The 18,230-nt window shown below is 48.2% G+C and overlaps 1 protein-coding gene across 2 annotated transcripts in view; it reads right to left on the bottom strand.

Moving 5' to 3' along the window:
• The window catches only part of DYNC1H1 (dynein cytoplasmic 1 heavy chain 1), a 916,572-nt gene that overhangs the window by 374,266 nt on the left and 524,076 nt on the right, over positions 1–18,230 (bottom strand). For both annotated transcript variants that reach the window (XM_069208347.1, XM_069208346.1), the window contains exons 49-51: positions 11,114–11,287; positions 10,897–11,016; positions 9,926–10,046 (exon numbers count right to left, since the gene is read on the bottom strand). In XM_069208347.1, the coding sequence (XP_069064448.1) occupies positions 9,926–10,046; positions 10,897–11,016; positions 11,114–11,287 (415 nt within the window). The remainder of the gene's footprint in view (positions 1–9,925; positions 10,047–10,896; positions 11,017–11,113; positions 11,288–18,230) is intronic.

Genomic DNA, 18,230 nt, shown 5'->3' with positions numbered 1-18,230 from the left:
ACATCCACTGCCTCCACTGTGTCCCCCTCCTCCTCGTCTCCACTCACACCTGCATGCACTACATCCTCAGCCACTACGTCCATCACCAGCACACACACCACCACACCCCGCTCACGTGCAGTCACCACCTCCACTACCATTCACACATCCTGTGTCCTCTCCCAGTGTGTCTGTGAGGCCACCTCCCAAGGTCCACAAACGCAGCCACACACCCACCCACCCAACAGCCATCCACCTCACGACAGCCTCCAACCCATGCACCTTCACCCAAAGTCAGCAAAACGTATGCCTCCTACAACCACAACCTTTTCCTCCACTCCCAAACCCCCTCCAGCTACCCGTCCCAGTGTTCCTAAAACTTTTTCTGGCCAGCCTTGACCTCTTTCCCTCAACTCCCCCACCCCTTCAGTCTCCAGGGGCTCGACTCTCCAGGTCCCAACCTAGCACCTCAGCCACAACATCGGTGGGACCAGTGGTGCCAGTAGTCACCGGATTATGGTGTGCACCAGGCAGCAGGGCAGCCAGTGTGGCAAGGAGCCAAAGCACAGACAGTCCCCCACCTATCAAGCATAAAAAGTTGGTCAGTGCCTGGCGGGATAGGGGAAAGAAATCAGCCACCAAAGCCGCTCCCAGGGGTCCAGTTGGGAGTGTGGAGACAGCCGCGACACCATCCAAGGTGGGGAAGGGGCACAGTAAAACTGGCAAGTCTGGGAAGATCAGCACGGAAAACAAGACCGCCAGCAGCAGCCCCGCTGCCCAGGGGAAGACCGCCAGCAGCAGCCCCGCTGCCCAGGGGAAGACCGCCAGCAGCAGCCCCGCTGCCCAGGGGAAGACCGCCAGCAGCAGCCCCGCTGCCCAGGGGAAGACCGCCAGCAGCAGCCCCGCTGCCCAGGGGAAGACCGCCAGCAGCAGCCCCGCTGCCCAGGGGCAGACCGCCAGCAGCAGCCCCGCTGCCCAGGGGCAGACCGCCAGCAGCAGCCCCGCTGCCCAAGGGCAGACCGCCAGCAGCAGCCCCGCTGCCCAAGGGCAGACCGCCAGCAGTAGCCCCGCTGCCCAAGGGAAGACCGCCAGCAGTAGCCCCGCTGCCCAAGGGAAGACCGCCAGCAGTAGCCCCGCTGCCCAAGGGAAGACGGCCAGCAGTAGCCCCGCTGCCCAAGGGAAGACCGCCAGCAGTAGCCCCGCTGGCCAAGGGAAGACTGCCAGCAGTAGCCCCGCCGCCCATGGGAAGACCGCCAGCAGCAGCCCCGCTGCCAAAGACAGGACCGCCAGCAGCAGCCCCGCTGCCAAAGACAGGACCGCCAGCAGCAGCCCCGCTGCCAAAGACAGGAGCGCCAGCAGCAGCCCCGCTGCCAAAGACAGGAGCGCCAGCAGCAGCCCCGCTGCCAAAGACAGGAGAGCCAGCAGCAGCCCCGCTGCCAAAGACAGGAGCGCCAGCAGCAGCCCCGCTGCCAAAGACAGGAGCGCCAGCAGCAGCCCCGCTGCCAAAGACAGGAGCGCCAGCAGCAGCCCCGCTGCCAAAGACAGGAGCGCCAGCAGCAGCCCCGCTGCCAAAGACAGGACCGCCACCAGTTGAACCGCTGCCAAAGACAGGACCGCCACCAGTTGAACCGCTGCCCAGGACACCGCCGCCAGGAGCACCGCAGGCCAGGACAAGACCGGAACCAGCTGAACCGCTGCCCAGGACACCGCCGCCAGCAGCATCACAGGCCAGGACAAGACCGCCACCAGCTGAACCGCTGCCCAGGACACCGCCGCAAGCAGCACCGCAGGCCAGTGAGCGCCAATGATTCAGACGCTACTGGAGTCCGCCACAGGCAGGATGAAGCACTCTGGGCACAAGGCCCCCTCGAGAACCAGTGAAGAGTTACATCCACTACCTCAGTCCTTGGCAGGATGAAGCACTCTGGGCACAAAGCCCCCTCCAGAAACCAGTGGAGAATGTTATCCACTTGAGACTATGGCTTTGCACTCCCCAGGATTGAACAGTGGGCAAATCACCCACTGTAGAGACTTGAGACTGTGGCTTTGCACTCCCCAGGATTGAACAGTGGGCAAACCACCCACTGTAGAGACTTGAGACTGTGGATTTGCACTCCCCAGGATTGAACAGTGGGCATGGAACCCCCCTCTTGGATCTGGCGTCGTGCACTCAAATGGCTGAGGTGCCCCCCCCCCCCCCCCTTTCCCTTCCCCCGGAGTTTTATTTCTAAATGATGCCCTGGCAGTGTTCTCTCCGACTTGTTCGGGTATTGTGTGCCCATGCCTTTTGGCGAAGTGATTCATGGCCTATGATGGTGGAATCCCTTGGACTTGTGTTCTTGGTGTATATAATTGTATATAGTATAAATGTATATATTTGTAAATATTGTTGATGTATGTAATTGAATATATCACAATTATTCAACTCATTTCCTTTTGTCCTTGCATTCTTCAAGGGGGGTTGGGGGTTGTAACTGTTATTTATCAATATGTATTTGTGTGTGTTTTGTAGTGGGTGAGGGTGGGGGTGTTGCATTTGTGTGTCACTGTTTTTTCCCTCCTCCCTCCCCTGTGTCGTAGGTGCAGTACTCACTGTTGTCTTCGCCGCCGCCGTTCGGGCTCCTGGTAGAGGAGCAGGAAGATAAAGGCTGGCAGAATCTGGAGCTCAGGCTCCATGGCGTCCTGATTCCTCATGGGGTGTGTAGAGGTGAGCGTTTTCCGTTCCAAATCCAGTTTCCGCCCGTGTTTTTGTTTGCGGTGAATCCACCCCGGAAAAGGTGGCGGATTGGTGGGTCGTAATAGTGTGGGCAGTACATTGTGTTCCGTCTGTCTGTTGGCGGTTACCGCCGCTGTGTCTGTTTGTAACGCCGTGGCGGTCGGAGTGTTAAAGTGGCTGTCTATGTTGGCGGTTTTACCGCCGCTTTAAAACTGACCGCCAGGGTTGTAATGACCCCCATAGTGTGCACAGAGTCAAGGGGTTCCCCAGGAGGCTTAACAGAGGCAATAATAGATAATACTAATGCTCTATTTGTGGCAGTGTGGTCAAGCAGTTAGGCTTTTCAGAGAGTAGTGTTGAGCATTTGTTGTACATACACAGGCAATAAATGAGAACACACACAATAACTTAAGTGCAAGCTAATAAGTTTTTATATAGAAAAATATTATTTTCCTAATTTATTTTAAAACCACAAGATTCAAACTGCAGGTAAGTACATTAAATGTAAGGTACTTTGCATAGGTATAGATAGGAATCAAAACAGTAATGTAAATGTAAATTCATACTTGTAAAGTGCACTCCGACCCTGAGGTATCGAGGCGCTGAACGCATACCGCTGTGGAACCCCTCCTGGCTTTTCCCTGTAAGATGCCCAGTCCTGGGCAACCCCCAAGGGGAAGCCAGGCATCCCAGCGCTGTTGGGGCCGGTGTGGATATTAAGCAAGCTATTGCCCAGAGTTGCAGAGTGAGACCCATGAGTTAGTTTAGGCACCGAGGCGAGAAATATCCTGTCAAGGGAAATTGAGCCCAAGAACCGCTGAGGCGGGAATTGAACCCTGGTCCCAGGCCAGATCTCTGCATCAGGGTCTGCCTCTCTAACCATTGTGCCACACTTCTCCACTGTTCACAGTTATTCATAAAATGGCAATAAGCTATTATAAAAGTGGACACTTAAATTTTCAACAGTTCCTGGGGGGAGGTAATTACAGTTTAGTTACATGGTAAGTACAGCTCTTGCAAGATCAGTCGCCGGGGCATAGGTAGCCCACCGCTGGCGGTTCAAGTCAACCCCTAAACACCCAGCACCAGCAACAAAGGGCCGGAACGTGCAGAGGTCAAAGAGGGGCCCAAAAACACACAGGCACCTATGGAGAAAGGGGATGCTCCTGTTCTAGTCTGCAGGAAGGTAAGTGTCTGCGTCCTCGGGGGGGAAGACCAGGTTCTTTTTTTTTTTTTTTTTAGAACTCTTGGGTTAGAACAAACGTCGGGTTTCTTCTTTCAAGGCAGTCACGGGGGGTCCTCGGGATTCCCTCTGCAGGCGTCGTCGTGGGGGTGCAGAAAGGTTAGCCCAGGGTAGACACATTGTCAGAGTCACCTGGGGATCCTCTCTGGGTCGTTGGTTTCTCTGGGTGCATCGGGTGCAGAGTTTTTTTTCTACTCACGCTTCTGGAGTGAGGTGAGAGTCCCTTTAAAGATGGTTTCTACTTGCTTGAGGTAGACAGTTCCGCTGTCCTCAGGAGTTCTTGGTCCTTTATAGTTGCAGGGCAGTCCTCTGAGTCGGCAGAGGTCGCTGGGTCCACAGTATGCGTCGCTGGTGCAGGTTCTTTGAATCTGGAGACAGGTCGGTAGGGCTGGGGCCAAAGCAGTTGTCATCTTCCTTCTTCACTGCAGGGTTTTCAGGTCAGCAGTCCTTTGTAGGTCGTCAGGAATCTGTAGTCCGGGGTTCAGGGTTGCCCCTAAATACTGAATTTAGGGGTGTGTTAGGGTCACAGGGCAGTAGCCAATGGCTACTGTCCTTGAGGGTGGCTACACCCTCCTTGTGCTCCCCTCCTTCTGAGGAGGGGAGCACATCCCTATCCCTATTGGGCTAAATCCTCCCAAACAAGATGGAGGATTTTCCAAGGAGTGGGTCAATTCAGCTCTGGTCACCTTAGGGGTTGACATGGCTGAGGGGGTGGTTACTCCTAGTTTTTCTCATTATCCCTCTGGACTTGCCTCCAAAAGTGGGGGCTCGTCCAGGGGGCGGGCATCTCCACTTTCTGGGGTGCCCTGGTGGCATTGTAACACCAGGCCTGAGCCTTTGAGGATCACCACTAGGTGTTACAGTTCCTGCAGGGGGAGGTGTGAAGTACCTCCACCCAGTACAGACTTTGTTAATGGCCCAAGAGAGCACAAAGGCTCTCACCCCAGGGGGTCAGAAACTAGTCTCTCAGTGGCAGGCTGGCAGAGATCATTCAGTCCCACACTGAAGGATTGGGTAAAATACAGGGGGCGTCTCTAAGATAACCTCCGTGTGCATTTTGTAATAAATCCAACACTGGCATCAGTGTGGGTTTATTGTTCTGAGAAGTTCAATACTAAACTCCCCAGTATTCAGTGTAGCCATTATGGAACAGTGGATTTCATGTTTGACAAACTCCCAGACCATATACTCTTATGGCTACCCTGCACTTACAATGTCTAAGGTTTTGCCTAAACACTGTAGGGACATAGTGCTCATGCACCTATGCCCTCACCTGTGGTACAGTGCACCCTGCCTTAGGGCTGTAAGGCCTGCTAGAGGGGTGACTTACCTATGCCACAGGCAGTGTGAGGTGGGCATGGCACTCTGAGTGCAGTGCCATGTCGACTTAGTCATTTTCTCCCCATTAGCACACACAAGCTGTGAGACAGTGTGCATGTGCTGGATGAGGGGTCCCCAGGGTGGCATAATACATGCTACAGCCGTTAGAGACCTTCCCTGGCATCAGGGCCCTTGGTACCAGGGGTACCATTTACAAGGGACTTATCTGAGGGCCAGGGCTGTGCCAATTGTGGAAGCAAAGGTACAGTTTTAGGGAAAGAACATTGGTGCTGGGGCCTGGTTAGCAGGGTCCCAGCACACTTTCAATTAAAGCTGGCACCGGCAAAAGTGTTAGGAGGTAGCCATACCAACAGTGGCATTTTCCTACACCTAGTACTTAACGTGTATATATAGTGTGTACTTGCATCCAGTTGGGATCTGCCTATCTAGTTCAATGTTACTGTAATAAAGTACCTTTATTTTTGCAACAGTGTGTGGTTCCTTTAATGTGAGACTACTGTGGTATTGCAAGCGCTTTACACTCCTCCTAGATAAGTCTTGGCTGCTCATCACAGCTATCGCTAAAGAGCCCTGGCTTCGTAGACACTGTTCACTAACAAATAACGGGTTGCCTGGACCTGGTATAAAAGATGCAAACACCAAAGGTGTCCACCACACACAAGGCCAGCCTTCATACAGGTCTGAACAGGAGTCACTCTTAGTCTGAGAGAGCAACTGGTATCTCGTCTTTCACTGTTGGAGTTGACATCAGTGTTTAGGTTGTGAGAACAAGTGTGGGCCGTGGTGCCGGAGTCTGAACAGGAGCTTGCCCTGTGTAGGAAGTTGGCTCTGTATGTGCTATTTCAAAGTAAGGAATAGCATGCACAGAGTCCAAGGGTTCCCCTTAGAGGTAAAATAGTGGTAAAAATAGATAATACTAATGCTCTATTTTGTGGTAGTGTGGTCGAGCAGTAGGCTTATCCAAGGAGTAGTGTTAAGCATTTGTTGTACATACACATAGACAATAAATGAGGTACACACACTCAGAGACAAATCCAGCCAATAGGTTTTTGTATAGAAAAATATATTTTCTTAGTTTATTTTAAGAACCACAGGTTCAAATTCTACATGTAATATCTCATTCGAAAGGTATTGCAGGTAAGTACTTTAGGAACTTTAAATCATAAAAATTGCATGTATACTTTTCAAGTTATTGACAAATAGCTGTTTTAAAAGTGGACACTTAGTGCAATTTTCACAGTTCCTGGGGGAGGTAAGTTTTTGTTAGTTTTACCAGGTAAGTAAGACACTTACAGGGTTCAGTTCTTGGTCCAAGGTAGCCCACCGTTGGGGGTTCAGAGCAACCCCAAAGTCACCACACCAGCAGCTCAGGGCCGGTCAGGTGCAGAGTTCAAAGTGGTGCCCAAAACACATAGGCTAGAATGGAGAGAAGGGGGTGCCCCGGTTCCGGTCTGCTTGCAGGTAAGTACCCGCGTCTTCGGAGGGCAGACCAGGGGGGTTTTGTAGGGCACCGGGGGGGACACAAGCCCACACAGAAATTTCACCCTCAGCAGCGCGGGGGCGGCCGGGTGCAGTGTAGAAACAAGCGTCGGGTTCGCAATGTTAGTCTATGAGAGATCTCGGGATCTCTTCAGCGCTGCAGGCAGGCAAGGGGGGGGTTCCTCGGGGAAACCTCCACTTGGGCAAGGGAGAGGGACTCCTGGGGGTCACTTCTCCAGTGAAAGTCCGGTCCTTCAGGTCCTGGGGGCTGCGGGTGCAGGGTCTCTCCCAGGCGTCGGGACTTTGGATTCAAAGAGTCGCGGTCAGGGGAAGCCTCGGGATTCCCTCTGCAGGCGGCGCTGTGGGGGCTCAGGGGGGACAGGTTTTGGTACTCACAGTCGGAGAGTAGTCCGGGGGTCCTCCCGGAGGTGTTGGTTCTCCACCAGCCGAGTCGGGGTCGCCGGGTGCAGTGTTGCAAGCCTCACGCTTCTTGCGGGGAGTTGCAGGGGTCTTTAAAGCTGCTCCTTGAAACAAAGTTGCAGTCTTTTTGGAGCAGGTCCGCTGTCCTCGGGAGTTTCTGGTCGTCGTCGAAGCAGGGCAGTCCTCAGAGGATTCAGAGGTCGCTGGTCCCTTGGAAGGCGTCGCTGGAGCAGAGTTCTTTGGAAGGCAGGAGACAGGCCGGTGAGTTTCTGGAGCCAAGGCAGTTGTCGTCTTCTGGTCTTCCTCTGCAGGGGTTTTCAGCTAGGCAGTCCTTCTTGTAGTTTGCAGGAATCTAATTTTCTAGGGTTCAGGGTAGCGCTTAAATACTAAATTTAAGGGCGTGTTTAGGTCTGGGGGGTTAGTAGCCAATGGCTACTAGCCCTGAGGGTGGGTACACCCTCTTTGTGCCTCCTCCCAAGGGGAGGGGGTCACAATCCTAACCCTATTGGGGGAATCCTCCATCTGCAAGATGGAGGATTTCTAAAAGTCAGAGTCACCTCAGCTCAGGACACCTTAGGGGCTGTCCTGACTGGCCAGTGACTCCTCCTTGTTGCTTTCTTTGTTCCCTCCAGCCTTGCCGCCAAAAGTGGGGGCCGTGGCCGGAGGGGGCGGGCAACTCCACTAAGCTGGAGTGCCCTGCTGGGCTGTGACAAAGGGGCGAGCCTTTGAGGCTCACCGCCAGGTGTCACAGCTCCTGCCTGGGGGAGGTGTTAGCATCTCCACCCAGTGCAGGCTTTGTTACTGGCCTCAGAGTGACAAAGGCACTCTCCCCATGGGGCCAGCAACATGTCTCTGGTGTGGCAGGCTGCTGGAACTAGTCAGCCTACACAGACAGTCGGTTAAGTTTCAGGGGGCACCTCTAAGGTGCCCTCTGTGGTGTATTTTACAATAAAATGTACACTGGCATCAGTGTGCATTTATTGTGCTGAGAAGTTTGATACCAAACTTCCCAGTTTTCAGTGTAGCCATTATGGTGCTGTGGAGTTCGTGTTTGACAGACTCCCAGACCATATACTCTTATGGCTACCCTGCACTTACAATGTCTAAGGTTTTGTTTAGACACTGTAGGGGTACCATGCTCATGCACTGGTACCCTCACCTATGGTATAGTGCACCCTGCCTTAGGGCTGTAAGGCCTGCTAGAGGGGTGTCTTACCTATACTGCATAGGCAGTGAGAGGCTGGCATGGCACCCTGAGGGGAGTGCCATGTCGACTTACTCGTTTTGTCCTCACTAGCACACACAAGCTGGCAAGCAGTGTGTCTGTGCTGAGTGAGAGGTCTCCAGGGTGGCATAAGACATGCTGCAGCCCTTAGAGACCTTCCTTGGCATCAGGGCCCTTGGTACTAGAAGTACCAGTTACAAGGGACTTATCTGGATGCCAGGGTCTGCCAATTGTGGATACAAAAGTACAGGTTAGGGAAAGAACACTGGTGCTGGGGCCTGGTTAGCAGGCCTCAGCACACTTTCAATTGTAAACATAGCATCAGCAAAGGCAAAAAGTCAGGGGGCAACCATGCCAAGGAGGCATTTCCTTACACCCTGTGATGGACTCTGAGGGACCAACTTGCACGGAGGGCTGACACATCGGCAGAATTAGAGCTGAAGAGCCTCTCAGCTCCGCAGGTCCCAGAGAATCTGCAAGGTTCTAAAGAGTCAGAGCATCGCCTCCTGGAACACTTTGATCAATTTGCAAGTGGTGGATAGCTCCTGAAACTCTGGTTGCGCTGGAACAAGTTGTGGGTTGGGCTCTGACGTTGATCGACAGAGCACAATAGAGGCATGGCGACACCCTGTGCCTTCATAGTAGAATGTGAGTGGCAGTAAGGGCCCCACTTAGAGAAGTTGAAGAAGCACAAGAAATCGAATGACTAATTGAGATGAACACCGACCTCTGGAATGACTCCTGAGATAACTGGAACAGGACTGGGAACAAACTCTCGACTTGGATCGGTCTTGTAGTGGAGTCTTTCAATGCTTGGTGATGTTAAGCTGCAGCTCAAGGTCTTGTATGGCCTTCAGGTTCATTGACGTGCAGTCACTGCAGGTGTTAAGGCATCAAAGGCAGACCAAATGGAGATCTATCAGAGAGATTCGTTTGAGCAGTCCCCAAAGGATTTTTGGGAGTTGATATTGCCCTCGCACACTGAAAATTTGGAAGAGGTAAAGGTCTCAAAAAGACTAGAAGGAGATCTGGATCCATATCTGGTGGTGTGGAAAGAAAGGTACGAATTTCAGCATGCAGAGTGGCAGCTACAGAAGCTTTGCAAGTCATTTCCAGAACGGAACAACGCAAGTGCAGGGATGAAAAGCACCACATATCAGCGCAAAGCAGTACAGGTGAAAAGTCTTCTGATCTAATCTGATGCCTCTGGAATACTCAAAAGGTGAGGAATCTGCGGCTATATTGCTCTATCAGAAACAAGAGATAAGGCATAGGACAATAAAACCTGGGCTGCCTTTTAACATTGTGGAAGCCACTTCTCAAAATCTTGAATACCTGGCTATTCTACACCTTTTGAACTTAGTCTGAAACATTTTGGTGGAGGAACACTTTAGAAAGACAAGTAAGAACAAATCAAAAGACAATGGAGAAAAAATGGTGAAATGTGCTTATCAGTGAAGATTGGTTCATACTGAAAGTTACACATTTATGGTATGACTGAATTGCTCCATGAGCAACCTACCATTTTGCGCCTCAATGACAGCAGGCTCGACTTGATCCAAGTCTTCTTTGACACTCATTTGCTTATCTGCAATAATTGCTTGCTGTTTGTGCAGTTGTTCTTGAATTTCTTGGCTCATCACCTACAAAATAAACAAGACTGTCAAAGAAAAGTTTGTTGAGTCCTGTGTGACAGCAAATTTTGAATAAGGTAAGAATATTTCTATATCACCAGTGGCTGTGATATCAACATGCCTATGGAGCATGAACAGAAACAGAGGAAACCACTCTTGCAGTCGGCACCTAGTAGTGTTTCCACACTAGTGACCTGCATGACAGGGCACTGCACAAGGGCCCCTTCACTGCCCATGTCAAGTGCTTGGCCAGTGTAGGGGCCCCCAGGGGTGCCCCAGTGCACCCCTTCCACCAGCCATTCCCTGGCGGGGAAGCCTGCCGGGAAGCCTGGCGGTGGTCGGTATCATTATCCAACATGGCAGCAGTGCTGCCCCTCGGATAATGATCCCTTAGCCTCCAGCCTTTCCCTGGCAGGCTTCCCCGCCAGGGAATGGCTGGTGGAAGGGGTGCACCGGGGCACCCCTGGGGGCCCCTACACTGGCCAAGCACTTGACATGGGCAGTGAAGGGGCCCTTGTGCAGAGCCCAGTCATGCAGGTCACCACCCGGTTTTTGGGCAGTGATCTGCGTGACGGGTGCAGTCAATGTCCCAGCCAGGCATTCCTGTGGGCCGGCAGTAGGGACCGCCACCATGAACACGGCGGTTTCGACCAGTGTTCATAATGGGGGCCATAGTACCATGTTAGTTAATTCTTTAAGGATACAACTGACTGACGGGATATCTGATCAATATTATTTTGCCATCCTTACAACCTTCTGTAAGAGTGAATTTAAGTTCGTTTTGGTAGCAGGGAAAGTTGTACTCAAAACAATCAACATATGGCGGAACATGCAGTAAAGTAAGGTCTATGAAATGTACCTTCTTCTTTTCAGCTTCTTGTTGATCTTTCACCATTTTTTTCAACTTGTCATTGGCAGCTGCATTCTTGACTTCCAACTCTTGGCTTTTTATCCTCAAGTCACGGCGCAATTCTTCAACCTACAGTTATTTGCACATAACATTGAAAGTTAGTTTTGTGCACCTGTTATTTGTAGTTTGTGAAAGTAAATAAAACAAACACTGGGAAGGTTTGTACCTGGTCAACAGTTTCCTTGATCTTTCTTAGACCAACATTCAAATGCATCTGCTGTTCTTCGAGTTCACTGCGCTTTTCGTTGAACAGATCAGCATAGTGATTAATGAAATCCAAATAATGTCGTGGTGTGATTGCCATTGTCCTCCCTCCTCTCTTAGCCAATCGGGCATTTGCCTAACAAATAGAAAAAAATATATATAATTTATATACACTTTTCAATCAGTTTCAAATTCATGACCACCACCTACGTGCACGATTCAAAAGCACTTTCGTTTTTTGCAGAGAAAAATCGAATAATGACTACTAAACACCAATATTTTCTCTAATTTTGGTCTATTAACACCATCCAAGTAGTATGCCTACATTTATTTATATTAATAATAAAATAAAAAAAACACTAAAGCTTCAAATTGGAGTCTGAAATAAAGACTTCTACCTGAACCCATTTAATAAAGGTTTATACAGCTCACAGATAAGTTACATAGTTATTTTAAAGGTTCCACTCAGCGAATTATGTCAGAAGAGATTGTAAAATCCAAGCAGACATCAAAGACACATTCTGGAGTTCTTACTGTTGGCAAGCAGAAATGGGTAAAGAAAACTTTATGAAAAGGCCCAATTAGAATACTCAATGAGAACTACATACCCAGAATTCAGAAGCATTGCAGACTGTTACTCTGTTGCTTTTGCTGACCCAGAAAAAGATGCCTGTTTTTTTTTTTTCACAAGTATCATTTTTCAGTCTGTTGTAAGAGCCTGCTAACGGACATACTTTGCATTTCATTCTATTTTTCCCTTTATTTGTTCACTGCCAAAGGATGGAAGAGTACGATTATGCACATTCCTCAAAAAAGAGGTTTACTCTCTAAACGCAGAGATTGTCAGGAAAAAATATTGACAGTCAATGCTGCGATGGGGGGAGAGGGTGTCAAACTCCCTACATTGTGTGGTTTTTGTGATACAGTTCAAAGCAGAAAAACGAACTGTACTGAAGGTTCTGAGTCGAGAGCTAAAGGGCTACTGCTTTCTCCAAAAGCATCCTGGATCTTGTTCCTCTAAGTGAGGTGAAAAGTGGTGAATTTTGTCTGAACTATGAATGGCTAGATTTAAATAATGGAAGAAAACGTCTGATATCTGAGGTCTGGAGGAGCACATTTTAATTTCAGTTGTATTAAATGACAACATTGGGCCCTCCTATAATTTATGTTTTCATATTTGTAGCAAGCTAGATCTTTATATGTTATACCAAAACGAGGTATACCGTGCAAACAGTCCTGGGGTTTCCTTACCAGTGGACAAGGACTTGCTCTAGCAATCACAAGGGAGCTCTTTTAGGGGGTAGTGTGCTCGAGCAGCCCTAGGCTTACCAGAGAGGAATGTTAGACATCTGCAAATACACACAGTCAATAAACAAAAACATACAACTCAATCAGGAGATCCACACCAATTTAACAAAAATAACAAATATGGAAAATGTCACTTACCCAGTGTACATCTGTTCGTGGCATGTTCCGCTGCAGATTCACATGCTATGCATAGTCCTGCCATCTAGTGTTGGGCTCGGAGTGTTACAAGTAGTTTTTCTTCGAAGAAGTGTTTTCGAGTCACGGGATCGAGTGACTCCTCCTCTTCGGCTCCATTGCACATGGGCATTGACTCCATGTTAGATTGTTTTCCCGCAGAGGGTAAGGTAGGAGTGATAGAGTATAAAGAAAAGAGATGTCCATGCTTATGGAATAGAGATATATGTACATATGTACAAATGAATGTTTTAACTTAAACGGCTACAGGCTCCCGGGGAGGCGGGAGGGCGCATGTGAATCTGCAGCGGAACATGCCACGAACAGATGTACACTGGGTAAGTGATATTTTCCGTTCGATGGCATGTGTAGCTGCAGATACACATGCTGTGCATAGACTACAAAGCAGTTAGTCCTCCTATAAAAGTGGTGGTTAGCCTGTAGGAGTTGAAGTTGTTTGAAATAATGTTCAGCTTGACCAACTGTGGCTTGCTGTGTTGCTAAAACAGCTACACAATAGTGTTTAGTAAATGTATGTGGTGTTGACCAAGTAGCTGCCTTACATATTTCAGCCATTGGTATGTTTCCTAAAAAAAGCCATTGTAGCACATTTCTTCCTTGTGGAATGTGCTTTAGGAGTAACCAAGAGTTGTCTTTTGGCTTTAATGTAGCATTTTTTAATGCATCTTACTATCCATCTTGCTAATCCTTGCTTTGAAATGGGGTTACCAGTATGAGGTTTTTGAAAGTCTACAAACAGCTGTTTAGTTTTCCTGAATGGTCTTGTTCTATCTATATAGTACATTAGTGCTCCTTTAATGTCTAATGTATGTAGAGCTCTTTCTGCCACAGAATCTGGCTGTGGAAAGAAGACTTGTAGTTCCACTGTTTGATTAATATGAAAAGGTGAAACCACTTTTGGTAGAAATTTAGGGTTAGCTCGTAGTACAACTTTATGATTGTGTACTTGTACGAACGGTTCTTCAATAGTGAAAGCTTGAATTTCACTGACTCTTTTCAATGATGTAATTGCGACTAGGAAGGCAACCTTCCATGTTAAGAACTGCATCTGACATGAGTGCATAGGTTCAAATGGTGGGCCCATAAGTCGCGTAAGCACTATGTTTAAATTCCAAGAAGGAACTGGAGGAGTTCTGGGTGGAATGATATGTTTTATGCCTTCCATGAAGGCTTAAATAACAGGAACTCTAAATAAAGAGCTGTGCCGTATATTTTGCAAATTTGCGAAAATTGCAGTGAGATGTATTTTTATGGAAGAGAATGCTAATGAAAATGTCACTTACCCAGTGTACATCTGTTCGTGGCATCAGTCGCTGTAGATTCGCATGTTTTGCAATAGCTCGCCATCTGGTGTTGGGCCGGAGTGTTACAAGTTGTTTTTCTTCGAAGAAGTCTTTCGAGTCACGGGACCGAGTGACTCCTCCTTTTGTCTCCATTGCGCATGGGCGTCGACTCCATCTTCGATTGTTTTTCCCCGCAGAGGGTGAGGTAGGAGTTGAATTGTAGTAATAGTGCCCATGCAATGGAGTGAGTAAGTATGTACCTATTTAAGGTTGAGATGATACATATACAAATAGTTGAAGGTAACTTCCAAACTGCTACAGGCTCCCGGGGAGGCGGGTGGGCACATGCGAATCTACAGCGACTGATGCCACGAACAGATGTACACTGGGTAAGTGACATTTTCAGTTCAATGGCATCTGTCGCTGTAGATACGCATGTTTTGCATAGACTAGTAAGCAGTTATCTCCCCAAAAGCGGTGGCTCAGCCTGTAGGAGTGGAAGTAGTTTGAAATAATGTTCTTAATACGGCTTGACCTACTGTGGCTTGTTGTGCGGATAACACATCTACACAGTAGTGCTTGGTGAATGTGTGAGGCGTAGACCATGTGGCTGCCTTACATATTTCTTGCATTGGGATGTTTCTTAGAAAGGCCATGGTAGCACCCTTCTTTCTGGTTGAGTGTGCCCTTGGTGTAATGGGCAGCTGTCGTTTAGCTTTAAGGTAGCAGATTTGGATGCATTTAACTATCCATCTGGCTATACCTTGTTTTGATATTGGGTTTCCTGCATGAGGTTTTTGAAATGCAATAAATAGTTGTTTAGTCTTTCTGATGTTCTTTGTTCTGTCAATGTAATACATTAATGCTCTTTTGACATCTAATGTATGTAGAGCCCTTTCAGCTACGGTATCTGGCTGTGGAAAGAACACTGGAAGTTCCACTGTTTGATTTAGATGGAACGGTGAAATAACCTTTGGCAAAAATTTAGGATTAGTCCTTAGGATGACCTTATTCTTGTGTAGTTGTATAAAAGGTTCTTGTATTGTAAACGCCTGAATCTCGCTTACTCTTCTTAGGGAAGTAATGGCGATGAGAAATGCAACCTTCCAGGTTAGGAACTGTATTTCACAGGAGTGCATGGGTTCAAAAGGTGGACCCATAAGTCTAGTTAGGACAACATTTAGGTTCCATGAAGGAACAGGTGGTGTTCTTGGTGGTATAATTCTCCTAAGGCCCTCCATGAATGCTTTAATGACTGGTATCTTATATAGGGAAGTTGAATAGGTAGTCGGCAGGTATGCAGATATTGCTGCAAGGTGTATTTTAATGGAAGAGAAAGCCAGGTTAGATTTTTGTAAGTGAAGCAAGTAGCCCACTACATGTTCTGGAGTTGTGTGTAAAGGTTGTATTTGATTAATATGGCAGTAGCAAACAAACCTCTTCCATTTACTTGCATAGCAGTGCCTGGTGGATGGCCTTCTGGCTTGCTTTATGACTTCCATACATTCTTGGGTAAGTTGTAAGTGCCCGAATTCTAGGATCTCAGGAGCCAGATTGCTAGATTCAGCGATGCTGGATCTGGGTGTCTGATCTTTTGGTTGTGTTGTGTCAACAGATCTGGCCTGTTGGGCAATTTGATGTAGGGTACTACTGATAGGTCTAGCAGCGTTGTGTACCAGGGTTGCCTTGCCCAAGTTGGTGCTATCAATATGAGTTTGAGTTTGTTTTGACTGAGTTTGTTTACCAGGTAAGGAAGGAGAGGGAGAGGAGGAAAAGCGTAAGCAAATATCCCTGACCAGTTCATCCATAGGGCATTGCCTAGGGACTGTTTGTGTGGGTATCTGGATGCAAAGTTTTGGCATTTTGCGTTCTCCTTCGTCGCAAACAAGTCTATTTGAGGTGTTCCCCAGAGTTTGAAATAGGTGTTCAGAATTTGGGGGTGAATTTCCCATTCGTGGACCTGTTGGTGATCTCGAGAGAGGTTGTCTGCGAGTTGATTTTGGATCCCTGGTATAAATTGTGCTATTAGGCGAATTTGGTTGTGAATTGCCCAACGCCAAATTTTTTGTGCTAGCAGGCTTAACTGCGTGGAGTGTGTCCCCCCTTGCTTGTTTAGATAATACATTGTTGTCATGTTGTCTGTCTTGACGAGAATGTATTTGTGAACTATTATTGGTTGGAAAGCTTTTAGTGCTTGAAAAACTGCTAGTAGTTCTAGGTGATTTATATGCAGTTTTGTTTGATGTACGTTCCATTGTCCTTGTATGCTGTGTTGATCGAGGTGTGCTCCCCACCCTGTCATGGAAGCATCTGTTGTTATTACGTATTGTGGCACTGGGTCTTGGAAAGGCCGCCCCTTGTTTAAATTTATGTTGTTCCACCACAGAAGCGAGAGGTAAGTTTGGCGGTCTATTAACACCAGATCTAGAAGATGACCCTGTGCTTGAGACCACTGTGATGCTAGGCACTGTTGTAAGGGCCTCATGTGCAGTCTTGCGTTTGGGACAATGGCTATGCATGAAGACATCATGCCTAGGAGTTGTAATATCATCTTTGCTTGTATCTTTTGTGTTGGATATATGCGTTGTATGATGGTGTTGAAATTTTGAATTCTTTGGGGACTTGGAGTGGCTACTCCTTTTGTTGTGTCTATTATGGCTCCTAGGTATTGTTGTACCTTGCACGGCAGAATGTTGGATTTCGTGAAGTTGACGGTGAACCCTAGTTTGAAGAGGGTTTGTATGATCTGATTTGTGTGATTTGAGCACTCTATTAACGAATGGGCCTTGATTAGCCAGTTGTCTAGATATGGGAACACATGTATTTGCTGCCTTCTGATGTGTGCAGCGACTACCGCTAGACATTTGGTAAAGACTCTTGGTGCGGTTGTTAATCCGAAAGGCAGTACCTTGAATTGGCAATGTATTCCTTTGAATACAAACCTTAGGTATTTCCTGTGCGATGGGTGTATTGGTATATGGAAATACGCGTCCTTGAGGTCTAAAGTTGACATGTAGTCGTGTAGTTTTAGCAATGGTAATACTTCTTGTAGTGTGACCATGTGAAAGTGGTCTGATTTGATGAATGTGTTCACTATTCTGAGGTCTAGGATTGGTCTCAGCGTTTTGTCCTTCTTTGGTATCAGAAAGTACAGTGAGTAAACTCCTGTGTTTATTTGTGTGTTTGGCACTAATTCGATTGCATTCTTTTGCAATAGTGCCTGAACTTCTATCTCCAGGAGATTGGAATGATGTTTTGTCAAATTTTGTGCTCTTGGTGGTATGTTTGAAGGGAATTGTAGAAATTCTATGCAATAACCATGTTGGATAATTGCTAGAACCCAAGTGTCTGTAGTGATTTCCTCCCATGCTTTGTAATAATGACTTATTCTTCCCCCCACTGGTGTTGTGTGGAGGGGGTGAGTGACATGTGAGTCACTGCTTAGTAGTAGGGGTTTTGGGGGCTTTGAAATTTTCCTCTTTTCCTAGGGAATTGCCCTCCTCTATATTGTCCCCGAAAACCTCCTCTGTACTGTCCCTGGTAACTGGACGGTGTTGCCTGTGAGGTGCTGGCTTGTGTGCTTTGACCCCGAAACCCCCCTCTAAAGGGTGTTTTACGGAATGTGCTGTAATTTCCTCTGCTCTGCGGGGAGTAGAGTGCGCCCATGGCTTTAGCAGTGTCCGTGTCTTTTTTGAGTTTCTCAATCGCTGTGTCCACTTCTGGACCGAACAGTTCTTTTTCGTTAAAAGGCATATTGAGAACTGCTTGCTGAATCTCTGGTTTAAATCCAGACGTTCTGATAGTTACGGATGTATTAATTGTCCGTGCAGCTGTATCTGCAGCGTCCATGGAGGAGCGGATTTGGTTGTTGGAAATGGTCTGTCCCTCCTCAACCACTTGTTTTGCCCTATTTTGTAGGTCCTTGGGCAGATGGTCAATGAGATGTTGCATCTCATCCCAATGGGCTCTGTCATAGCGCGCAAGTAGTGCCTGGGAGTTAGCGATGCGCCACTGGTTTGCAGCTTGTGCTGCGACTCTTACCAGCTGCATCGAACTTGCGGCTTTCTTTATCTGGGGGTGGTACATCTCCAGATGTGTGGGAGTTGGCCCTTTTCCTAGCTGCTCCTACAACGACAGAGTCTGGTGGCAGCTGTGTAGTAATGAAAGCCGGGTCTGTAGGAGGCGCCTTATACTTTTTTTCCACTCTTGGTGTGATTGCCCTACTTTTGACCGGCTCCTTAAAGATTTCTTTTGCGTGCCGGAGCATACCAGGGAGCATAGGCAGGCTTTGGT

Source organism: Pleurodeles waltl, chromosome 9 (assembly GCF_031143425.1).
Source record: "Pleurodeles waltl isolate 20211129_DDA chromosome 9, aPleWal1.hap1.20221129, whole genome shotgun sequence".
Classification (NCBI taxonomy): Eukaryota; Metazoa; Chordata; class Amphibia; order Caudata; family Salamandridae; genus Pleurodeles; species Pleurodeles waltl.
Note: the sequence above shows the minus strand (reverse complement) of the source record. Positions and strands in the feature narration are given on the sequence as shown.